At 36.2% G+C, this 27,403-nt stretch overlaps 1 protein-coding gene across 1 annotated transcript in view; it reads right to left on the bottom strand.

Annotated features, from left to right (window-relative positions):
• Positions 1-27,403, bottom strand: part of LOC123549521 (H(+)/Cl(-) exchange transporter 7-like) — a 150,025-nt gene that overhangs the window by 89,668 nt on the left and 32,954 nt on the right. Inside the window, exon 2 of the mRNA XM_053545268.1 lies at positions 8,177-8,359. Coding sequence (XP_053401243.1) covers positions 8,177-8,359 — 183 coding nt within the window. The remainder of the gene's footprint in view (positions 1-8,176; positions 8,360-27,403) is intronic.

The raw sequence follows: 27,403 nt of genomic DNA, 5'->3' as shown, positions 1-27,403 counted from the left end.
AGATAGACTAGTTTTGCTCTAAGCCCTTGTTTTGTGAGCCATCTAGTGGTGTCAGCTAGAGGAGTTACAAGGACAAACTTTGTTACAGACAGACCTACAGACAGACAGTATGAGTATGAACATGACTTAATTAAAAAAAAAGTCTTTACTGTCCAGAAAGTTTGCAAACTTCCTAGTTGAAATAATTTTATATTATAGTAGCAAACTGCTGAAGATTACAATGAAAAATACCCGTCAAAATTGTTTTTGATGATACACTTAAAATCAACTCAAGATATTTTAGAAATTAAAAAAGTTCCTATTACTGCTAAGAGAGACTGTTAGAATGATGTGTAAAATTACTCATTAATTATTAATCATCTTGCCTTATCTTTAAAGAAAATTGAGAAAAGACTTTTTTATGGAAAAGGTGGGTCATTTAAGTATGTATGTCCATCACAGTGCATCTGATTATGTTTGCAGTTTGTTTGAGCTGTTTGTTTGGTACTTGAACTTTATTTCATCCAGTCAAGGGTATAATGTTCACCCTTTTACCTTACTCTCATCTGCACAACAAAATAACTTAAAGACACATGTAGTAGAAAATTTGAAATTTTCAATCTAAAAATAAACATAAACAACATTAAAATTAATAACTTTCAAAAATCGATTAGTAACATCCAAAAATCATCAAAGAAAGTACAGTGCTTTAGGGTATAGCGGATAGCTAACTAATTTTTCCTGCATTCCAATTCAAAGAAATGAAAATAGTAGTTTTTTTCAGTATATATCAGACAGAAAATATCTGTTCTTATTAAAACATTCAGCTTTTAATAGAAATTCACGTGTTTTTTCTCTCCAAGTCATTGTTTACATGTGCGCTGATTTAGGGTGTACAGGATAGCTTTGGTCATTTTTTCCATTATTAGTTTAAAATCCACATCTTAACAAATTTTCCAAGATTTCTTTACTATTAATCAGAATAATAATGTATTCTCTTTTCAAAAACATTCAGCTTTTTAAATTTCTATCAAATACTTTTCATTCACTGACGTTTTTTACATATACACTGATTTAGTCTATAGGGGATAGCTTTATTTTACATTTGATGACATACGAAAAATAACACAACAAGCAAATATTCAAAATGTATGTCAGAATGTCTGTTTGCATGCCAGTAAAAGAATGAAATGAAAAAATATACAATAATTAAAGTCTAAAGATAAAATTTATCAATCTATCCTCTATACCCTAAAATCCGCTATACCCTAAAGCACTGTATGTGGAAAATATTTGTTGAAAATAGTAAGCATAGCAATTGAGCAGTTTGTAATTGTCTAAATAAAATGTCTAATGACCTTTTTTGCATACTCAAAATTATAGTTCCATCTGCTGTCAATTCACAAGAAAAAAACTAGCTTAAAATATTTTTTGAATATTTTTCATGCATTTGTAATAATGCCCATTTTGGGTTTCTAGCTCAAGGTTACATAACAGCAGCTAGTGTAACATGAGAATGGCATGCATGCATTTTCCCTGTCAAACATACATTATCAAAGTGTGCGTGTCCTACTTTTAAATCCATTTACCTAAAAGATAAACTTGTACATAAAAAAAGGAGACTAAAATCTTTAAAATTCGCAATGTCATCTAGTTTCTTTATGACACAGTTTTTTTGTAACTCGCTAAATGCTAAGCTACGGCGTAATTTCTCCTAACAAGCAATTTTCGAAACAATTTGTCTTTTACTTCTAGATTCTTTCATAGGGCCAGATGGGAAAATCCAACTTGAGGGTAACTATTTATGTGGTTGTGAGGATATGTTCAGCAAATAAAAGTAAAAATAAAATTTTCTAAATCATAAAAATATATTCATACAAATGCCTGTAAACTGGAGAGACATCACAATGATGCCTCGAACAAGAAAGCCCTAAAACATCTCTTCTGATCTAGTTATTGCTCCAGATGACCTTAAGTATCTTAAAGGTCCAATACTAAGGAAAGTGAACATTTTAATTTCTTTTAAAAAGCACAGAAACTTTTTCATTTTATTGGAAAATGAAAGTTGGTATGTAGAAATTCGAAATAAATCGCAGTATATGTACAATTATTTTTCTATGAAGTATGAAGGTAGTTAAAAAGACCTGGGGGGTCATTCTGTCGATTCATTGAAATTTCAACATAATACACATACATTTCTTTGAGTTCCAAAGACCTTCTGTAAATTTTGACCTGCCAATCTTCATTATTTAGTGTCTTGCATGCACTGGCTATGAAAAAAATTGCCAACTCACTTTCCCTTAGTAATGGACCTTTAATTGATCTTGACTTCATTAAAACAACTCTTCTGACCAAGATTTAATTCTGACTATGGTTTATATAAATCAGGTAGATCATTAACCAAGACTTAGTGTTTTAACAATCTGACTAAGTGACCTTAAGTTTTTGACTTAAGTGACCCTTAATCATTATAACTACACTCATGAAGATCAGGCAGAAAAAATTTGACCTTGGTTTTTCTGTCATTGCAACTACTGACCTAGATCTTCTACCTTAAATGATACAGTGTTAAACTTGATCAAGAAGTACCATGTCGGGTACAAAATGTGGCCACTGAGCTTTTTCTATAATTTGACTTAGTGCCTAGTTTAAAACCTCAGGTAACCAAGTTTTAAACTTTGTCTAGATTACGTAGAGACAAAAATTCTGATGAAGATTTATGAATATTATACTGAAAATGTGGCTTCTAGAGTGTTAACAATATTTTCTATGACTTGACCGTGACCTTATTTTTGAAACAAGTGACCCAGTGTTGAAAATGACCTAGATTTCACACAGGCAAATATTCTGACAAAGTTTAATGAAGAAGTAAAAAGTATGCCTCTAAAGAATGAACAATATGATCCGACCCAGTGGCCTAGTTTATCCCAGATAATCCATTTTTAAACTTGTCAGACATTTTACTGGAGGAAACATTCTGACCAAGTTCCATTCAGACTGGGCAAAAATTGTGACCTTATTGTGCTTTAACAGTAAAACAGATGATGACAATAATGATGGACATAGGGGGTATCACAATAGCTCACTGAAGAGATGTTTGTAACACTCATATGCCCTATAAAATGATAGCCTGTCAGAGGCAATTGGGTATGTATTTTTGTATGTGATCTTGACCTTTTATGGCCAAATGACCTCACAACAGGGGTCATTTAATGGTTAAAGCTAATCAGCCTTTGGAGTTTGAAGGCTACATGCAAAGCATTCTCCAGTAATTAATTATTAACTGCCTTTATCTGAAGGTCACTGTTACCTTGAACCTTGAGGTACAGACCCCCAAATCAGGTAACCATCTGATTTCAGGCAATCATTCTATGAAATTTGACAGTCATAGCTAAAAAGTGCTTCCGATATTGATTGGAAATTAGTTTCATTACCAACAGTTCACTCTATACCAACAGCTCACTCTATACAAACAGCTCACCCTATACCAACAGTTCACTATATACTAACAGCTTACTCTATACTTAAAACTCAACCTATACCAACAGCTCACCTTATACAACAGTTCATTCTATATAAACAGCTCAATCTGTATCAACAGCTCAACCTATACCAACAGCTCACTCTATAACAGCTCATTCTATAACAACAACTCACTCTATTTAAAAGCTCACTATCAACAACTCACTCTATATAAAAGCTCACTATCAACAGCTCACTCTATACCAACTGCTCACTCTATATCAACTGCTCCCTCTATATCAACAGCTCACCCTATACCAACAGCTCACTCTATAACAGCTCATTCTATAACAACAACTCACTCTATATAAAAGCTCACTATCAACAGCTCACTCTATATCAACTGCTCACTCTATATCAACTGCTCACTCTATATCAACAGCTCACCCTGTACCAACAGCTCACTCTATAACAGCTCATTCTATAACAACAACTCACTCTATATAAAAGCTCACTATCAACAGCTCACTCTATACCAACTGCTCACTCTATATCAACTGCTCACTCTGTAACAGCTCATTCTATAACAACAACTCACTCTATATAAAAGCTCACTATCAACAGCTCACTCTATATAAAAGCTCACTATCAACAGCTCACTCTATACCAACTGCTCACTCTATATCAACAGCTCACCCTGTACCAACAGCTCACTCTAAAACAGCTCATTCTATAACAACAACTCACTCTATATAAAAGCTCACTATCAACAGCTCACTCTATATCAACAGCTCAATCTGTATCAACAGCTCAACCTATACCAACAGCTCACTCTATAACAGCTCATTCTATAACAACAACTCACTCTATATAAAAGCTCACTATCAACAGCTCACTCTATATAAAAGCTCACTATCAACAGCTCACTCTATACCAACTGCTCACTCTATATCAACTGCTCACTCTATATCAACAGCTCACCATGTACCAACAGCTCACTCTATAACAGCTCATTCTATAACAACAACTCACTCTATATAAAAGCTCACTATCAACAGCTCACTCTATATAAAAGCTCACTATCAACAGCTCACTCTATACCAACTGCTCACTCTATATCAACAGCTCACCCTGTACCAACAGCTCACTCTATAACAGCTCATTCTATAACAACAACTCACTCTATATAAAAGCTCACTATCAACAGCTCACTCTATACCAACTGCTCACTCTCACTCTATCAACTGCTCCCTCTATATCAACTGCTCACTCTATATCAACTGCTCACTCTATATCAACAGCTCACCCTATATCAACTGCTCCCTCTTTACCAACAGCTCACTCTATACCAACAGCTCATTCTATTTAAACAGCTCACTCTATATCAACAGCTTAACCTATACCAACAGCTCACCCTGTACCAACAGCTCGCTCTATAACAGCTCGTTCTATACCAACAGCTCACTCTATTACAACTCATTCTATATCAACAGCTCACTCTATATCAACAGCAGCTCATTCTATATCAACAGCAGCTCCCTCTATACCAACACTACTCCATACCAACAGCTCACTCTATATCAACAGTTCACTCTATACCAATAGATCACCCTATACCAACAGCTCACTCTATAACAGATCATTCTATATCAACAGCTCACACTTTATAAAAGCTCACTCTGTATCCACAGCTCACTCTATACCAACATCTCACTCTATACCAACAGCTCACACTATATCTACAGCAGCTCACTTTATACTAACAGCTCACTCTATATCAACAGCTTACTCCAAACAAACAGCTCACCCTGTACTAACAGCTCACTCTATATCAATAATTCTTGCTATATCAATAGCTCACTCTTTACCAACAGCTCACTCTACAACAGCTCACTCTATACCAACAACTCATCCTATATCAATAGCTCATTCTATATCAACAGCAGCTCACTCTATGCCAACAACTCAACTCTGTATCAACAGCTCACTTCCTATACAAACAGCTCACTCTATATCAAGAGCTAACTCTTGATACCAACAGCTCACTCTATATCTACAGCAGTTCACACTATATCGACAGCAGCTCACTCTATATCACCAGCTCACTCTATATCAACAGCTTACTCTATACAAACAGCTCACCCTGTACCAACAGCTTACTCTATACCAACAGCTCATTCTATATCAACAGCTCACTCTACATCAACAGCTCAACCTATACCAAAGCTCACTCTATAACAGCTCAATCTATACCAACAGCTCACTCTGTAACAACTCATTCTATATCAACAGCTCACTCTTTATCAACTGCTCACCCTATATCAACAGCAGCTCATTCTATATCAAGTGTAACTTCCTCTATACAAACAGATCACCCCATATCAACAGCTCGTTCTATATCAACAGCTCACTCTATATCAACAGCTTAACCCATACCAAAGTTCACCCTATAACAGCTCACTAAATAACAACTCATTCTATATCAACAGCTCACTCTTTATCAACAGCTCATCCTACATCAACAGCAGCTCATTCTATATCAACAGTAACTCCCTCTATACAAACAGCTCACTCCATACCAACAGCTCACTCTATATCAACAGTTCACTCTATACCAACAGCTCATGCTATACCAACAGCTCACCTTATACCAATAGATCACCCTATACCAACAGCTCACTCTATAACAGCTCATTATATATCAACATCTCACTCTATATAAAAGCTCACTCTCTATCAATAGCTCAATCTATATTAACAGCTCACCCTATATCAACAGCTCACTCTATACCAACAGCTCACTCATTACCAACAGTTCACAGTATATCTACAGCAGCTCTCTCAATACCAACAGCTCACTCTCTATAAACAGCTTACTCTATACAAACATCTCACCCTGTACCAACAGCTCACTCTATATCAATAATTCACGCTATACCAATAGCTCACTCTTTACCAACAGCTCACTCTACAACAGCTCACTCTATATAAACAGCTCACTCTATACCAGCTGTTCACTATACCAACAGCTCACCCTATGTCACCAGCTCACTTCCTATACAAACAGCTCACTCTATATAAACAGCAGCTCACTCTATACCAATAACTTACTATTTACCAACAGTTCACTCTATATCAACAGCTTATTCTTTACCAATAGCTCGCTCTGTACCAACAGCTCACTCTTTACCAACAGCTCTCTCTATACCAACAGCTCACCTTGTACTAATACCCCCTTCACATCTACGATTTTTTCTTACGATTCCTTATGATTTGCCAACTCGTAGGCAGTCGCACGAATCGTAAATAGCTCGTCGGTAGTCGTAAATAGCTCGGCACTACTCGCAGACGATCGCAAGCAATCGTGAACGTTGAGGTAATATTTTTGACATGTCAAAAATTTCTTACGATCGTCCGCGATTTGAACTATCGGTGAATAGCTCATAAAGGGCTCGCAAAGAGATCGTAAGTATCGTAAACAACATGGAAACCACTCGTAAGCGCTCGTAAATGTATCGTAAAGACTTTGTTTTACGATTAAATACGATGTGTTTACGATTTCTTTCACGATGCGGTACGAGGGGTTTACGATTTGTAACAGGCACTTTACGAGTACTTTACGAGCACATACGTGTGCTTTACGAATTATGAGAGGTATAAAAGCTGCCAAATCGAACAGTTCCTTTCAGTTGCTGTCAATACGTCAAAGGAGTGAGACCTCAATCATATCTGCAACAATGCCACCCAAAAGAAGGTAGTCAACAAGAAGAGGAGAGCACGCTCGCCTTCGTGCAAATTTAAATTGCAAAAACATGATATTCGTAAATACTCGTATCTAACACGCAACTACTTGTAACAACTCGTAAACAAATCGTTATGTACTCGTAAAGCCTTTGGTGAATCAGGATATTCCATAATTCACTCGCAACATCTTGTAAATAACTCGTAAATAGCTTGTAAAACGATCGTATTGACCCGTAATTACTCGGAACAAATCGGTAATTTTAGTCGTAAATGCGTCGTAATAACTCGGAATAAATCGCAATTTGATCGTTAACAGCTATTAAATAGCTCGTAAATGTGGGAAATCGGTGAACTTTTACGATTTTGTGCAATCCGTTGCAAATCGTAAGAAAAATCGTAGATGTGAAGGGGGTATAACAGCACACTCTTTACCAACAGCTCTCTCTTTACCATTAGCTTACTATACACCAACAGCAGCTCACCTTGTACCAACAGCTCACTCTTTGCCCACAGCTCTCTCTTTACCAACAGCTCACACTACAACAACAGCAGCTCACTCTATATCAACGGCTTACTCTATACCAACAGCTCACCCTATACCAACAGCTCACTCTATATCAATGGCTTACTCTATACCAACAGCTCACACTTTACCAACAGCTCACCCTGTACCAACAGCTCACTCTCTTCAAAATATCTGGTTAAGATGAGCTAAAATGAGTGGTAGCTGCATTTTCTTGAAAACCCATTCAACTTCATGATGACAAAATAACAGAAAATTCCAATAATGAGAAAGTCAATGTAACAAATGTAACATTTCAAAGTGTTCACAATCAAACTGCACAAACTTTGCCTACACTTATTGTAAGCAGCATTACATTAGTTTTTCCGTCTTAGTAGGATTGTAATATATATCAATATATTATGTTACTTTAATATTAGAATAATTACTAAAATGTTTCTTAAATACTGTAAGAAGCAGGATATTTACCCTCCATTTATTGGATAACAAGGCGGTGATACTGCTGCTGGTGAGAGTATCTGTCGGTGTGATGGGTGTCCCATTGGAGCGGAGGGTGTCTGAATTCTCATCAATAGTATCAAATATTGACACTCGACTTGTGACAGGAGCATTTCTTTTGTGTTCTGAATCTGTTACCTTGGTAACGGTAAACTGTAAAATATCAAAGACAGAATATGGTTGTTAAAAAACTTATTAAAACAATAATTTTTCTGAAAAAAAGACTCAGTTTTGTTATAAATTCTGTATCTCCTCATTTATGGTAATCATTACCCTGTTTCTATGTATAATCTTATAGTATTACCTAGCAACATAATTGGTAGTATATATATGGAAGACTGCTTAGGCCAGCATTTTTTAATTTTCTGGTTTACGGGAGCGCCGACCCTATTTTTTGACAAAATAAAAAATAAAAATAAAAGTCATTTTCAGTACTTTTTTTTTCATTTTACCCGCCGACCGTCCGTTAATTGCTGCTGCCAAAAATAAATGTTTAACTGTATGGTAGAGGTTTTTAATCTAGATCAGTAGACGCATGAAAAATGGCAGCCTGCGTGAATGAAAATTGTGTGAAATTAACTTGGAAAAATATACAAGTTTACAGACAATAATCTTTGGAATGAGTTGGCAGAGATAACAAGTATTGTAAACAAATTGGATCTGAGTAGAAATTACAACACCTAAAGCTCAATATTAGGAGTAATCACCTATGAAAAATGACCTTCACTATCAACGCTGTCCGGATGAAAAAATATCTGGCGTATCACATGTACGAGATTTGTTGTCTGTATATTATAATTGGACATTAACGATCGAATTCATGTGGGACTGTCAGAAAAATACCACAATTGATAAAAAAAGGAAAGAAACCAAAGAAATGGCAAAATGGAAGAGCAAAGTGAGTATCACTTGCTAAACATTTTTTTTTTTAGAGAAGAAAATAATACCACAATTCAGTATTTGTTCAAAACAAAGTGCAATTCAATGTAAATGCATTCCTACAAATGCTGACAATGATAAATGTTGAAAAGATCCAACTATCAAAAAATTGACATCAGATTAGTGGCTGTTTAAATATTTTGACGCAACTGATCGAAGAGATATGCCATTTAAGTTTATCTCAATATTCTAGATCAATAACTAGTTTGACTAAGTTAGCAGGTACTGTAACTCAAGATAATTATAAACATAAACTCCAAGCAATTGTTCATGTTCACAATAAGACCGACAAAATCTGTAAATGACCCTTTGAAAGCTCGATAATGTTGTTTAACTCAGTGATAAAGTTATTTGTACAATTTGAGCTGAACCAGAATTCAGATGTTCGGCTTGTTGTACAATATAGTGGCCTGACAGTCGCAATATTAACAATTCAAGCACGAAACTTAACCAAAGCAATTTAATTAAACAGTGTGCATAATATTTACAATCGTATTTTCAATTTATGTTGACAATGCTGTCTTTAGCATCATCTCAGCCAATTATTGCATATAGCAGAGCAGACCTAAAGTAGTCATTTGCATATCCATTGTAAGTAGTTTTGTTCTAGCATGTCTTATATGATGTAAATGTCAACTGTGTATTGTATAATGTTTCCAAAGTCTATTTAAATTTCTTCAAAATAGATACTGCAAAACACAATATGGGATACTTGTGACTTTGAATGGCATACTCATACAAGTACACTAGAAAACATTCGAGAATAATATACCAGTTCAAAAGTTCATTTGTGATGTATGCATTTTAAGCTTGCAAGCTTTTGTTTATGTGTTACAAAAATAAAAAAATTTATCCTTGGACTTTATTTTTATTATTTGGTGCTGCTCAAAATGGGACTTATTTTTATTGCCCCCCCCCGACCCAGTTTCGAAAATCTCCCGTAACAGAAATAAAAATTTGGCTAAGTACATTCTTCAAAATCTGCACAGAAAACCAGATGAAACTGAAAATGACAATGATATGACAAACATCTTTTAAAATTCAATATATTATACTAGTAGCATCTTGTCAAATTCAATAATTTTATCCAAAAGTACAACATGAAATATTCTAAAAACATAGCAAACAAATGTGGTAATATGTTCGCCAGACAACAAAACTCAATATTAGGGCTCCTGTATGCTTTCAGTTTCCCAAAGATGTGTAATAAATCAGTAAATTGCTATGAGCAGTCAGGGTAACTCAATAAAATTATTGAAAATATTCAAATATATAGTGCTAAGGGGAGAACTTTCAACATTCTCCAAGCCAGACATGAAAATCTGACATAGAAGTCTCATATAGCTACATAGATTAGAGGCAGTATAAATGATTTAGGTCATCAAAGTTAATCACTTGAGAGAATCAAACACTCAAGGAATGAAACAATGCCGCCGTACAATACAGTGGAACTTAATTGGCTCCAACACAACGGGACCAGCAAAACTTGTTCGAGTTACCGGTTGGTCCAGCCAGCAAACATAATATATTATACAGGGATATTGCCTGGACTTGATGACAAGTTCGAGCAAAGGGTGGTGTACGAATTATCCGAGTCTGAGCGAACGAAGTTTGACTGTATGATATCTAAATATTGCAGAAAAAAAGCATGGTTACCCATTATTTTTATGATTTCTTTCAGATGTATATAACATAAGCTACTTATAAAGTAAAAAAGAAAAAACTATCCATTGAAAAAATACATGATAACAAGAGCTGTCTCCATAGGATGACACATGCCTCCGATGGCACTTTGAATTGAATATTTATGGCCGATGTTAAAGTTTAGGACCTTTGACCTACAGAGCTGGGTCTTGCGTCTTACTGTGTCACACATTCATGCGTAATTATTTTGAAATCCATGCATGAATGACAAAGATATGGACCGGACACGCCCATCAATGCACTATCATGAAAAATGACTTTTAATGTCTAAATGTGACCTTGACCTTTGAGCTACAGACCTGGGTCTTGCGTGCGACATGTCGTCTTACTGTGGTACACATTCATGCCAAGTTATTTGAAAATCCATCCATCGATGACAAAGATATGGACCGGACACGCCCATCAATGCACTATCCTTTAACGTCTAAGTGTAACCTTGACCTTTGAGCTACGGACCTGGGTCTTGCGCGCGACACGTCGACTTACTGTGGTACACATTCATGCCAAGTTATTTGAAAATCCATCCATCGATGACAAAGATATGGACCGGACACGCCCATCAATGCACTATCCTTTAACGTCTAAGTGTGACCTTGACCTTTGAGCTACGGACCTGGGTCTTGCGCACGACACGTCGTCTTACTGTGGTACACATTCATGCCAAGTTATTTGAAAATCCATCCATCGATGACAAAGATATGGACCGGACACGCCCATCAATGCACTATCCTTTAACGTCTAAGTGTGACCTTGACCTTGAGCTACGACATGGGTCTTGCGCGTGACATGTCGGCTTACTGTGGTACACATTCATGCCATGTTAATTGAAAATCCATCCATCGATGACAAAGATATGGACCGGACATGCCCATCAATGCACTATCCTTTAACGTTTAAGTGTGACCTTGACCTTTGAGCTACGGACCTGGGTCTTGCGCGCGACACGTCGACTTACTGTGGTACACATTCATGCCAAGTTATTTGAAAATCCATCCATCAATGACAAAGATATGGACCGGACACGAAAATTGCGGACAGACCGACAGACGGTTCAAAAACTATATGCCTCCCTTCGGGGGCATAAAAAAGGGCTAATTCTAATATGCTTGTTTCTGTTAAAACATGCTTACGCTAAAATGATGTCACGTTAATGTGCCATGACATCAATGAGTTTTTGTTGTGACCAAGAAAGAGGGCTACTATGTTTTATGTACTGTTTTAAATTAAGGGAATATTAGAATCAAAATAATGTAGAGCAAAATCGTGTTTTACCTAAATTAATACACTCAAAATCAGTTATCATTGCCAGAATAATTCACTCGGGCTACACCCTCGTGAAATTATTCCTTGGACGTATAACCTCTTTCCATGTATTAAAAACACAGTTTTTTTATACATTATTTCTTAAATTGAATTTTTTTTAATATAATTAAGTCATGTAACAATTAATGTGAGCAGATTGGATGAAACAATCAACATGAATTACACCAAATCAACATCAAATATGAACCAAACTTAGAACACACAGAAGTGTATCGATTGCATGATGTGTCAGTTTTGTAAAAGTTGAACACGCTAAGAGTTTGAGATACTAAAATTAAAGAATATTGATTAGGGAACTTGCTGTAATAAATATCAAAATGCTGTTGTAGTACATCGAAGTCTTTGTATATAACGTATATTTGGGAAAGATATAAATACCAACATATAGTTTAGAAAAAAAAAGATCAAAATTTTTTACTTCATGGCTTTTCCTTCTGCAGTCTTTCTGTTGCTTTCTTTCTGAAAAGTCTTGAATTTCTTCTGTGTTATTATTTTCTAGTATTCTTCCTTCATGGACAGTTTCAAACGTTTTTAGTGGCCAAGATTCTTTTGCTAATTTGGATTTATTTGTATCACTTTGAAATGGAAGAAAAGACTTTTTCTTTCCAGATGAATCTGTGTCTTTTAACTCAAAAGGTTCCTCTTCAGTTACTCTAGATTCATCATAAATGTCATAAACAATGTTAGCAAGTTCATTACTTTTAACAGTATTAACAAGTTCACCTTGCACTTCTTTTGAGTAATCAACACTTTTGTCTGAATATGGAAGACCAGCAATGCCAGCTGTACTAGTTTTCTTATTAACATCCTTAACTAACTCCTTCCTTTCAATCCAAACTGGACTGTCGTCTTTTTTTCCTTCAGTGCTGTCATTAATCATTTCAACAATTTATTCTTCAATTAAGAGACAGAGAAAATGTTCAAGAAAAGCATTAATCTCTTTTCTTCAATCTCGGCAAGAAACGTTTCAAAAATACTGTAAAATGTGATCTTTTCATGACAATAAAAGTTTGCTTTTCTTGAAATGAGCCATGCTATGAGAAAACCAACATAGTGGCTTTGCGACCAGCATGGATCCAGACCAGCTTCATATCCGCGCAGTCTAGTCAGGATCCATGCTGTTCGCTTTCAAAGCCTATTGGAATTAGAGAAACTGTTAGCGAACAGCATGGATCCTGACCAGACTGCGCGGATGCGCAGGCTGGTCTGGATCCATGCTGGTCGCAAAGCCACTATGTCAGCTTTCTCATGGCACGGCTCAAATTATTGTTGTATCGAAGTAGCTAGTATTAATATTGTGATATATGGCCAACTTGCGAAAAATGTGTAGGACCATTTATAACATTACACCAGCACTTTTGTATGTACTTATTTTTTGCAAATATAGTCAGTTATCCAATAGAAAAAAACAAATCCCTCATTAAGTTCAGGTTAGCAACAACATCAATCAAGATAATGCCCCAAAGAATATGTCCTCCATGAAACACACATAAAAAACCAAAAACCTCTGACTTCATAATTCTGCACATAATCCTTTTCAAAACACTATTATTTTTTGTCAGTAATTCCTTCACAAAACGAGGAAAATGGTCTTCCAGGGCTAGTTTCATGGAAATTCTGCTATAAACAAAGCCTGTATTGACTGTTTTCTATTTATCCATATAATGATGATATTTACTTGCCATCTTCAATTTGCATTATTATGTTTTATGTATTCACTACAGCTTTGTGTAGCAGAGTTCTGCCTACAATTTATTTAAAAACTGTTGTCACTAGAAGTTACCCTAGTTTCTTTCATACCGGTAACTACTATAATTTACAAAGTAACTGCCATTTAAAGCAGTTGCTTAAAAGTTTTCTGTGAGCTGAATGAACCTAATTTGGAGTCCTTATCACAAAACGTCCTTCATAGTTATAACTCGGATTTATCGTTCTACCTAGTTTTAACTCCGATTTATCGTCAAGTTTATATTTCAATCGGCACAAATTGCAAGTATTGATCCACTTAATGCACGAAAATTGCAAAAATCAATCAACACACCCAAACTTTAAGATCCGTCTTCAAAATTGCTGCCATGCAAAACCATTATTTAACATCACAATTTCTTTTAAGCTAATTTCATCTTTATAAATTTTATGCCAAGATGCCTCTCTAGACAAACAGTTTTATCTGCAGAACACCTTGTTAGGTCAATACTTCTGTGAAAGATAGAAAACTGTGGATCAGAAAGGAAGTTAAAGTGATGTAATATTCCCCTGGGAATCATTTCCTACAAACTTGCTGAGACAAGGTGAATATAAAAGCAAATTAATAGGCATGCTGTTGCCCTAAAGGTGCCTGCTTTACAATTTACTACTGGACAAAACAGTAATCTACAGAAAAAAGCTTACTTTCCACCAAGCCCTTCCCCCTTGTTGTTTACATTTCTGTTGGACTGGTGTCTGGTAAGAGCTCTAAGCTTCCCAATAAAGCAACTTAATATTTTGATCACATGACTTCAATATTTAAATCATTGCATGATTAAAACTCAGCCGGATTATATACTGGCTAAAATGCAGTATCTGATTGCATACAATCACAATTCACATTGTTGTAATAACATGACTTGCAACATTTTTCAAAGCTTTCACTGAGAAAAAAAAACACTGTTACTGAAAGAATAGTACACATTTCAATAATAGAGTTTCATAAGCAGTTAAAAGGCCAAAAAAGAACTATCATTTAAAGTTAAATGCATTGATAACACTGGAAGAAATTTAGCAAGAGGGACATCATGTATGCCTTACATGGCTGACCCCACTTTGACAGTTGGACCTTGCTTTTGACCAAGTTTGGAGAATGCCCATCAAGCTTTCATTAGGTGTTTCAAAGATTTCTATTTTTAGCTCTGGTCACTGTCCGTAGGTGCAGTCAAGTGGAACCAAGACAGGCTAATGCAAGGAAGCTTGTGACCAAGCTTGATGAAGATCTATCATACATTTCATGGCAGTTAAGTCTTTTTTCTTTCTATTTTAGGCTCTGCATGGCAGCCCTTACATGCAGTCAAGCAGAACCATCTGTACAAAGCTAAGAAATGTCCACCAAAGGATATACTTCTGACCAAGTGTCATACATATCCATCCACTGGTTCATGAAAAGTCATTTCAAAGGTGTTATTTTTAATTATTTTAATAGCTCTTAAGTTGCTCCCTCAATACTGTGAAGAGGAACCATTTGAACAAATTTCAGAAGGTTCATCTAAAGATGCTAAAGACCAAGTTTTGAGAAATCGCTAAACAGCTTATGAAAAAAGTCATTCTAAGCTTTTAATTTCCTATTAGCTCTGGCAGCCCCTAAATATATATAGTCAATCAGAACTTTTAATTAAAACAGACCTAAGAGAACTTTCCAAGCCTACATGCTACAGGCAAAGTTTCGTGCAATTCCAAAGTTAATATAAAGTCACAAAGGAGAAGATCCTGGATACCAGACTATCTGCCAATACTAGTCATTACGTCATCTGTATTTAGTACAATGGCCGGCATTGCACTGTTAGCACTCAACTATACTAATTCTTATTTAATTTACCCAGTGAGACATTAAATCTCCTCATTTAACTTTCTCTTTTTTTATTCTTCCAATTTAACATTGAATAATAACATTAATCATTCATTAAGAAAACAAGAGGTGTATCAAGATAAAATAGCTTCTGAAAGGAATAATGTCAAAATAATTGATGAGAGAGTATCTGCTTCTCCTTTCCGAAATTAATAGAGGATATTTTACAAGAGTGTGTTTTCATACTGAATTTATTGAATAATTAAATGTAAGGTCCTTTCATGGACTTTATCAATTTTATCCAACTGGTTTAAGGATTCGATGAATATTTGAAGTCTTGAAATTGGAACATCATAAAATCATAGAAAGAAGACGATGTTTTTCACGAAAATTGCACAGCTTATTAAATAAGTACATATATCTGAAATTCCAATGTCAATTTAATGATGGAAGCTTGAATTCCCAAAAAGGGACCACGATAAGAGACCTCACTTCTGGACAGTTCAGTGCCTTTAAAATCCAATCATTTTCAAAGAAATGTTGCACATCTTCATTTTGATGCATTTGCATCTATGTGCGAGTACTGAAATTTCAAATACAGAGAAACACCGCTCCCTCGAGCATCGATGACTCGAGCACCTGGGCTCACTCGAGCAATTCGTGTGGTCCCGGCCGATTTCCTTCTATTTTCTATGTGAAATTACCATGGCTGGGTCGAGCATTGATAACTCGATCGCTCGAGCATGACACCTGGTCCCTGTGTATTAATTTACTCTTTGTTGCTTATGGCAAACTCGAGCAGAGGTGTCAAAATTTTTCACACCTTCAGCGGTCAGAATGTATCGGTTAATTTAAAATTTTCGCACGTCGTGAGAATTGCATGGTCTATTCCCCGACTCTCTTAAATGTTTGTTTGTTGGTATATTTGATCTGATAATGAGATTAATTATTGATGAAAAGGTGGAAGAAAAATTTTATTGATCAAACTTGTTATTAATTATTACTTTTTTCTGCGGGATCGAGAAGATAATTATGAGATCTTAATATTTTAATCAACAGTTGTTTGCATGCAAATAAAGGAAATATTAAGATAGCCTTTTCATAAAATTGAGACGATAATTATGAGATCTTAATTTGGAGAAGAAAATTGCAAATTTGATAACAGTATTTCAAAAAAAAATGTCTTAGCTGTTTCTTCACATGTGCCATTTACGATCTCTCATAAATAACGTTTGTAATACGTTTTTTGAAAATGTCACAAGTGTGTTATTATGACGCATCACAGTTGCCTCTGCAAATGGTCTCGATGACAATTGGTAAAACATACTTCAATTTACTTCGTATGTTGGTCAATGTTTGGGTCACTCGAAACCATGGATAACTCGAGCATTTTGCTCATCCCCTTGCGACCTCGAGCGAGCGGTGTTTCACTGTAATAAGATTGATTATCTTTTCTAGAAATATTGAAAATTGATTGATTTTTTTTTCTTTACAAATGGAATTCTATTTTAAAGGGGAATAACTTCTTGTGAATATTTGATGGAGATGTTAAGGACAATGCGTCTAAACATGTTTTAGACCGAGTTTTTTGGTAAAGATGTTGTCCATTTAAATACAACTGTGAGATGTTCAATTTAGGGTTCATAATATCTTTTTTATGGGATAATCATGTCTTTTTCATGAAAGTCATTATATGTTCAAAGTTTGTAAATGTCAAACTATGAAGTATTGTATATTATGCCCAAATAGAAAAATTAGTCCTAAAATTAAAAGATATGTAAGTTTGTCATTAATTTACTCATTCTTTTTCTATTTGTCAACCATACACATTTTTGACAGATTGCCATTTGCAATCAAATCAATGGGAAACAACTATTGTAAGCAAATGTGCATAATTACTTCCATGAAGCGGAAATGATTAATCAATAACAAGAGGGCCATGATGGCCCTATATCGCTCACCTGAGTATCATTGCTCTTAATGATAAGATCAAGTTTTGACATAGATCACAAAGGCATACACATTAAATATCATCAGGATAAAAAATTTCTTGTAACAGTCCCTTTTGACCTATGGGTCATGTATTGGTCAGGGCCAATCTCCATACCAAGTTTTAGGGTCCTAGGCTCAAATGCTGCATTTTTGTACCAGCATGACTATTCCTTACCCTGGAAGACTTAAATAACGTTTAAAACCAATCTCATTAGATGCTGCTGAGGTATATTCATTTACATAAAAAAAAGGGAGGTAATTTGTCATAAATTCAGTCAAACGTTATCTACCCTGATTGTCCGAGTCCATCTGATGGCATAAATGACATTTCAAATCAGTGTCTTCATTGGTTACTGAGAAACACATATTTTAATTTGAAACAAAGGGAGGTAATCTGACATAAAATCAGTCCACAGTTATCTACCATGATTGTCTCAGTCCAACTAAAGACAATAATGAAATTTCAAATGAGTCATATAAATACTTACTGAGATAAATCCATTTTTATTAAAATCAGGGGAGATAATCATGCATTGGTATATGCATGTAGAAGATACAGAGTACAAGCCTTTACAACAATACATTATTAGAAAAGTAAGTAAAAGTAGAAATTTCTTACCATGGAAGACAAAAATAACGTTTCAAACCAATCTCATTAGAAGCTGTTAGGTATATCCATTTACATAAAAAATATAGGGTAGTAATTTGTCATAAATTCAGTTAATATGTATCTTCACTGATTGTCCAAGTCCGTCTGATGGCAAAAATGAAATTTCAGATCAGTATCTTCATTAGTTATGGAGATACACCCATTTTAATTTGATATAAAGGGAGGTAATTTGACATAAAATCTGCACACAGTTATCTACCCTGATTGTCTGAGTTGAACTAATGACAATAATTAAATTTCAAATGAGTCCTATAAGTACTTACTGATATAAATCCATTTTAATTAAAATCAGGAGAGGTAATCAGATACAAAATAACTCCAGAACATATGGTTGGATCTGACAGATTCATCATGGAATTCAAGATTTACTATTTTTGAAGATATTTTGCAAGTTTGTATCAAATCAAATCATAAATGAAGTCTCTGTATACGGCTGCAAAAGCCAGAACAGCAAATTTTGGACCTTTAAAGGGCCATAACTCTGGAACTCATTATGGGATCTGGCCGGTTCAAGAAAGGAACCGAGATCTAATGGTGACACAAGTTTTGTGCAAGTTTGATTAAATTCAAATCATAAATGAAGCTGCTATTCTGCAGACAAGGTCAAAATAGCTAATTTTGGACCTTTAAAGGGCCATAACTCTGGAACTCATTATGGGATCTGGCCGGTTCAAGAAAGGAACCCAGACCTTATGGTGATACAAGTTGTGTGCAAGTTTGGTTAAAACAAGAGCTGTCCGTAAGACAGCCAAGCTCGACTATTCAAAATATTGTCACAGAAGCAGGAAATTATTACCCAAAATGTTAAATATCAAAAGAGTTTTAAGTTCGAAAGGGGACATAATTTGACCAAAATAAATATCAGAGTTATGGGACTTGATGTTATCAACTAGTTTTATAACCCCGAAGAAACATGTTAAGTTTCAATTCAATATCTGCATTAGTTTTGGGGATAGAAACTTGCATGTTAAACTTTAACCAGAATTTTCTAAGTCCAAAAGGGGGCATAATTTGCTCAAAATACATGTTAAGAGTTATGGAACTTGACCCAGTGAGGTTGGTAATTGACCTTGAAAAAGAATAAATAAGTTTCAAAGCTATATGCCTTTTGGTAATAGCCGTATGTACTTGCACGCAAAACTTTAACCAGGATTTTCTAAGTCCAAAAGGGGGCATAATTTGCCCAAAATACATGTCAGAGTTATGGGACTTGTGCTATCAACTAGTTTTATAACCCCGAAGACACATGTGAAGTTTCAATTTAATATCTGTAGTAGTTTTGGAGATAGTTACTTGCATGTAAAACTTTAACCAGAATTTTCTAAGTCCAAAAGGGGGTATAATTTGCCCAAAATACGTGTCAGAGTTATGGAACTTGACCCAGTGAGGTAGGTAATTGACCTAGAAAAAGAAAAAATAAGTTTCAAATCTATATGCCTTTTAGTAATAGCTGTATGTACTTGCACGCAAAACTTTAACCAGAATTTTCTAAGTCCAAAAGGGGGCATAATTTGGCCAAAATACATGTCAGAGTTATGGGGCTTGACCCAGTGAGGTAGGTAATTGATCTAGAAAAAGAAAAAATAAGTTTCAAATCTATATGCCTTTTAGTAATAGCTGTATGTACTTGCACGCAAAACTTTAACCAGAATTTTCTAAGTCCAAAAGGGGCATAATTTGGCCAAAATGAAGGTCAGAGTTATGGGACTTGGCGCTATCAACTAATTTTATAACCCCGAAGACACATGTGAAGTTTCAATTCAATATCTGCATTAGTTTTGGAGATAGTAACTTGCATGTAAAACTTTAACCAGAATTTTCTAAGTCCAAAAGGGGCATAATTTGCTCAAAATACATGTCAGAGTTAAGGGACTTGACCCAGTGAGGTAGGTAATTGATCTAGAAAAAGAAAAAATAAGTTTCAAATCTATATGCCTTTTAGTAATAGCTGTATGTACTTGCACGCAAAACTTTAACCAGAATTTTCTAAGTCCAAAAGGGGGCATAATTTGGCCAAAATACATGTCAGAGTTATGGGGCTTGACCCATTGAGGTAGGTAATTGATCTAGAAAAAGAAAAAATAAGTTTCAAATCTATATGCCTTTTAGTAATAGCTGTATGTACTTGCACGCAAAACTTTAACCAGAATTTTCTAAGTCCAAAAGGGGGCATAATTTGGCCAAAATGAAGGTCAGAGTTATGGGACTTGGTGCTATCAACTAGTTTTATAACCCCGAAGACACATGTGAAGTTTCAATTCAATATCTGCATTAGTTTTGGAGATAGTAACTTGCATGTAAAACTTTAACCAAAATTTTCTAAGTCCAAAAGGGGGCATAATTTGCTCAAAATACATGTCAGAGTTATGGGACTTGACCCAGAGAGGTTGGTAATTGACCTAGAAAAAGAATAAATAAGTTTCAAAGCTATATGCCTTTAAATGATAGCTGTATGTACTTGCATGCAAAAACTTAACCAAGGTGTGACGCCGACACCAGGGTGAGTAGAATAGCTAGACTATTCTTCGAATAGTCGAGCTAACAAAATCATAAATGAAGCTGCTATTGTGCAGACAAGGTCAAAATAGCTAATTCTGGCCCTTACAGGGACCATCAACTCTGGAACCCATAATGGAATCTGGCCAGTTCAAGAAAGGAACCGAGATCTTATAGTGATACAAGTTGTGTGCAAGTTTGGTTAAAACAAAATCATAAATGAAACCACTATCATGCAGACAAGAAATTGTTGACGGACGCACGCACGGACTGACATTCTAGTCATTCAATACATGTTTTCCCATTGTGTTCCGAACTGTCTCGTATTCATTTCAAGAAAGTTGTCCCCCTTTGAAAAACAATTCCATTTGTAAAGAAGTGAAAATAAACAATTTTCAAAATTTTTGAAAACGTTGTTTAAGGTTGTAATTCGAAATTTCAGCACTCGCACCATGCTGCAAATGCATCAAAACGAAGATGTGCAACATTTCTTTGACAATGGTGAGATTTTAAAGGCGCTACACTATCCAGAAGTGTGACCCCTTAATTTGGATCCTATTAGGGAATTCAAGCATCTATCAATCAATTGACAATTGGTTTTTAGAATAATATACCTATTTTATACCCTGTTCAATTTTCGTGACATACAACATTTTCTTTCTATGATTTGATGATGTTCAAGTTTCAAGACATCAAATATCCATCAAACCCTTAAATAATTCAGTACGGAAAGACACTAATTCAGTATGGAAAGACACAAAATTTATGTAATCTTTTTAACAGATATAAGCTTTTCCTGATGAAACATCAAAATTTCTTCTTTCAGTACATAACATATAGACCAAGTCAATCTGACCAACATCTCTTATACATAAAACGACATCAATTTCAAAACTTACACTATAGTGTCAGGGCCCTAGTGTTTGCTGATTTTTGGGGCCGAAATTTGGCCCCATTCCCCCCTCGAAACAGTACGTCCCCCCCCCCCCCCCCCCCCCCCCCCCCCCCCCCAAGTATAGAAAAATTCCCCCTTGAAAGAAAAAAAATTCAAGAAAAAAATCGATACCCGATAGTCTTAGGAGCGTCTCGTAACTTAATGGGCCTGATAAAGTTTTACTGATCCGTATAATACGCGCGTTTTTCAGTTCCCCGGATGCGTGTATGCAAAGTTACTTCCCTTTGAAAAAAAATGTCGCATAATGCAAAATCATACCATAAAAAGATCACGGATGCAAGAGGGGCGAAATGCGCAAAGATAGATTTGCTTTTTAAGCAGCATGCCCTCAAAAAACAAACTACTGTCATGGACACCGCTGTTTCACCAGGGCCTGACATGCACGATCAGGTAGATACGATGAAGGGAAGCCCTGCTCCGGCTGCTGCTGAGACAATGTTTGATATCTGTAATACTCAACTGACCTTAATTTAAGGGGTTATGATCAGATGTCATATCTCCAGAATGAATTCCCCCCTCCCTTGAAAACGACGCGAAATTCCCCCCTCCAAGGGCCCCAAAATGTAGAGAGGGCCCTGAGTGTATACCAACAGCTTTATTCACTCCCAAGACATCAAACATGTGACAAACCCTTTCTACAGTTACTGTATAGCCTGTGTATTCAAATAATTTTCTTACACTTCTAAACAAGAGTGCCAGACTGTCACAAAATACGCCCGTCTAAATATTCAGTTACTTATCATAAAAAGATTTCGAGTAATTCAAGGGCTGTAATCCAAGAGTGCCTGGGGCGATTTGGGTGGTTATCAAACTTGGCCGAGATATTATACTCACAAACATTGTCACCAAGTCTGGTGAAGATCGGATGAAAACTGTTTGACATAGAGGGCGGACAAGGCTAAATTCGCAGATTTCGAGTAATTCAAGGGCCATAATCCAAGCGTGCCTGGGGCAATTTGGCTAGTTATCGTACTTGGCCAAGATATTATGTCCACAAACATTGTCAGGAAGTTTGGTGAAGATCGGATGAAAACTGTTCGACATGGAGAGCGGACAAGGCTAAATTCGCAGATTTCGAGTAATTCAAGGGCCATAATCCAAGAGTGCCTGGGGCGATTTGGCTGGTTATCAAACTTGGCCATGATATTATGCCCACAATCATTGTCAGCAAGTTTGGTGAAGATCGGATGAAAACTGTTTGACTTAGAGAGCGGGCATGCTTTTGGACGCCGACCAAGAATGCCCGCCCCGCCATTGGTGTTCACATAATACGCCCCGCTCTTTCAGGGACATGCGTATAAAAATGCATTCAATTTTACATCAAGCATGTTATATTGATGAAACTGCAGAAAAATGATATACATAATATATATTTTCATAATTTTCCTTTCTTTCCAAAAATAGCATGATTGTGTCCCTTTATACATAAACAGTGGTACAGCAGCTCAGTATGTCTCCGTGTTTGTTAGATGCTGTATGGGCAAAAAACATGACTTTCTGCCATAATATTGAGGGTTGCATTAATTATTCATTGAAATAAACAATAAAATGGCTGCTGTAGTTAACAATGCAGGGAAAATCACAAAGATTTATGTGAATGTGTTAATGACCTATCACTTTCTACTTCAAACACTGAATGACTGAGTTTTTCAGGCACAATGTCTCTTCTACAGCATTAACCTACAAGCTAGATTTTATTTAAGTCTATTGAAGCATTATAAAACATTAAATAAAAACATGGTATCTGAAGAGCTGGGCACCAGTGAAACATATAACCTTGTAGGATAATCACTGTATATTCAGTCTCCCAAAAATCAGCTGTCTTTACATTTCCATACAATACAGTGCTAGCCACCGACAACCTTCACACATAGACCTGAGACTGAGAATGAAAGGTTTCTCATTTATGTCAACATAATACACTGTCCTGAACACAGTACAATGTCCTGCTCAGAGACTGCATGAACACAATAAACTTTTTCACCCAGGGATTGAACACAGTACACTGCTCTGTCCAGGGATTGCACACAGTATGCTGTCCTGCCTAGAGATTGAACAGTCGACTATTTCACCCAGGGATTGCACACAGAATCAGGGCCTCCGCTGTCGATCGCCAATGTCGCCATTTGCGATAATTTTAAGAATTTGGCGCTAAATTTTTCGAACTGGCGAAAATAAGTGGCGCATAGTTTTTTTCCTCGGCATTTGTTTTTTCCGTAGTGATATAAGCGGCCCAAGAATTGGTTCCCGATATACGTGTTTACCTAGACGCTGGTAGTGAATAAAATCGATAACCAGTCTAGGCGGTGTATTTGACAATTCGACTATTGAAGTAGTTTGACACTTTGAGAAGATAATTGCGTAATAATGTGTGAATTGATGATTAATCAGTAATCAAAACATCTGCCAGCTTGTATGTTTGACCTCTGCCGAGAATTCACCAAAATTAACGCCGATTAAGGTGTACTTTATGTGTTGTGATTTTTTACAAAAAAAAAAAAGATTGATATGTTTGTGTGTTTGTGGCATGCAGCTGTATGACTGACAAATATTAAATAAGTACGAAAGATACATTTAATTTGTTACTTTTTGCAAGATAATTTTGTAATTTCTCAGTTTTCATAAAACATTTTAACGATGGATCCGAAAATTAAAACACATCGGCCTCAATTTGTATCCTGGACCTGGTTAATTTCTTTGAAATTTTCAGAAACTGGAAGATATCACTTGCTACCATGGCTTCTTAAAAATCATTAGAAGAGTGTTCAACTCGACCTTTTAGAATAGAAAAATTGAATTTATTATTAAACTAATACACCTTCAAAAGTTGTTATTATTCCTAATAAAATTATTTACAATATTTTATTCCTCTATGCACACTATGACAGCCAACTAGGTTACATTCTACCAATTCAATTCCTTATTTATTTCATATTAATAACAAAACATTCAGACCTCATTTTCAGCACTTTAGAGCATTTCAATGACCTGAAAACCATATATGGTCATTTAGTATAACATGTCTTCTTATCAAAAATAGAAAAATATTGACATGTTATGTTGTATATAAGAAAAATAATCTGTTCTGAGAAACATCACCCTCTAAAAATGCCCCCATGAAAACAGTCGTTTAGCAATTACGCGTAGGTAGACATTTTTCGCAAAGAATAAAACTTATTCCAAGAAATTTACAATGAAAATGGTTTAGATCTATTCTCAATACAATAAGCAATAAACATAAGCCACAACTTTAACTGTCACCTCCTCAAGTCACTCATTATACCAGATTTCATCCATAGCATGGAACTACATTTTGGACTACTTCACATGTAACACTGAGTAGTCACTTCCGGTTTGGTGTAATCCATCCACTAAGAGAAATAAAAGTGGCTCAGATCTTCGGCTCCAAAATGGCTCTAAAGTGGCTCCAACTTTTTCAAATTGGCGAAAAGGTTGGCGACAAGTATGAAAAACCCAGAGGAGGCCCTGCAGAATGCTGTCCTGCCTAGAGATTGAAGACAATCAACTATTTCATCCAGGGATTGCACACAGTATGCTGTCCTGCCTAGAGATTGAACACAGTCAACTATTTCACCCAGGGATTGCACACAGTATGCTGTCCTGCCTAGAGATTGAAGACAGTCAACTATTTCACCCAGGGATTGCACACAGTATGCTGTCTTGCCTAGAAATTGAAGACAATACACTGTCCTTCCCAGGCATAGAAAACAGTATGCCATTCTGCATAAGTAAACTGTCCTCCCCTGCAAGAACTGACCTCAGTACATAGTCCTGCTCAGGGACTGAACATGGCATGTTGTCATGCCCAGGAATTGAATATAGTACACTGTCCTGTCCAGGTATTGAACTCTGTACACTGTCCTGCCCAGGGACTGAACTCTGTACACTGTCCTGCCCATGGATTGAACTCAGTACACTGCCTGCCTAGGGACTGAACTCTGTACACTGTCCTGCCCAGGGATTGACCTCTGCACACTGTCCTGCCCATGGAGTGAACTCTGTACACTTTCCTGCCCATGGATTGAACTCTGTACACTGTCCAGCTCAGGGATTGAACTCTATACACTGTCCAGCCCAGGGATTGAACTCTGTACACTGTCCAGCTCAGGGATTGAACATAGCATGCTGTCCTGCACAGGTATTGAACTCTGTACACTGTCCAGCTCAGGGACTGAACATAGCATTGTTGTCCTGCCCAGGGATTGAACTCTATACACTGTCCAACTCAGGGATTTAACTCTGTACAAGGTCCTGCCCAGGGATTGAACTCTGTACACTGCCTGCCCAGGGATTGAACTCTGTACACTGTCCTGCCCAGGGATTGAACTCTATACACTGTCCAACTCAGGGATTTAACTCTGTACAAAGTCCTGCCCAGGAATTGTACACAGTCCAGCTCAGGGATTAAACACAGCATGCTGTCCTGCCCATGGATTGAACTCTGTACACTGTCCAGATCAGGGATTTAACTCTGTACACTGTCCTGCCCAGTGATTGAACTCTGTACACTGTCCAGCTCAGGGATTAAACATAGCATGCTGTCCTGCCCAGGGATTGAATTCAGTACACTGTCCTGCCAGGAACTGAGCTCACAACCACTTGATTAGTAGTATTATACTCTTACCACAGATCAAATTCTTGGAAGTTCAAATTAAGGTCAAACGTCATAGAAACGGAAAATGTGAAAAAGAGGGCCTGAATTACTCACCTGACCCAATTCTTATCCCTGATGACCCAATGTCCATTTTAAACACAATTTCATTGAGGCAAACATTCTAAACAATGTCATGTTTTTTCAGTACACCTTTTGGAATATCGTTTTACCTAATGCTCTAGTTTTTGATCTCAGATAACCCAGTTTTGAACTTCTGAACTTGACCTACATTTACAGACAAAATTTAATAAAAAGAGGGAAGAAGATGTTAACACTGGAGTGTTAATAATAATTCTCTATATTTAGACCTAGTGATCAAGTTTTTGATATCATATGACTTAGTTTCAATTTGATGTAAAAATAATTCTGACTAAGTTTCTTGAAGACCAAAAATCATGGCCTCTCGAATAAAAACAAGGCTTCTTAGTGATCTGTGTTATTGCAGCTTAAAACTTGATCCAGATTTTACACTGACAACACTTCGACAATGTGTGAACCATCAAATTGTTGATGATGATGATAAGCAACAATGGACACATGGTTCAGCATTTTGTACTCAGGTGAGCTAAAACTGTAAGTAAATGAAGATAATCCAAAATGCCTGTCAAGACAAATGGCTGCAGAGTTCTTGAACCCATTAGTGGGTCCAGAGGTGTAGCTTAAATACAAAAACCAGCCAAACAATGCCAAGTTGAACAAGGATGCCATAGTCACAAAATATGCCTGCATATAAACTTTGGTGACAATAGGTAGAAGCATTCATCAACCCACTAAAAGGCCATACAAGAAAATTTCATTCTTATATCTGACCTTTGACCTCTAAGTGTGACCTTGAACTTAGACCTAAGGACCTGGTTCTTGCCCAAGACAATCCGTCTCATGATGGTGGACAATTGTGCCAAGCT

The sequence above is a fragment of the Mercenaria mercenaria genome, chromosome 6 (assembly GCF_021730395.1).
Source record: "Mercenaria mercenaria strain notata chromosome 6, MADL_Memer_1, whole genome shotgun sequence".
Taxonomy (NCBI): domain Eukaryota; kingdom Metazoa; phylum Mollusca; class Bivalvia; order Venerida; family Veneridae; genus Mercenaria; species Mercenaria mercenaria.
This window is presented reverse-complemented; position numbering and strand designations above follow the sequence as displayed.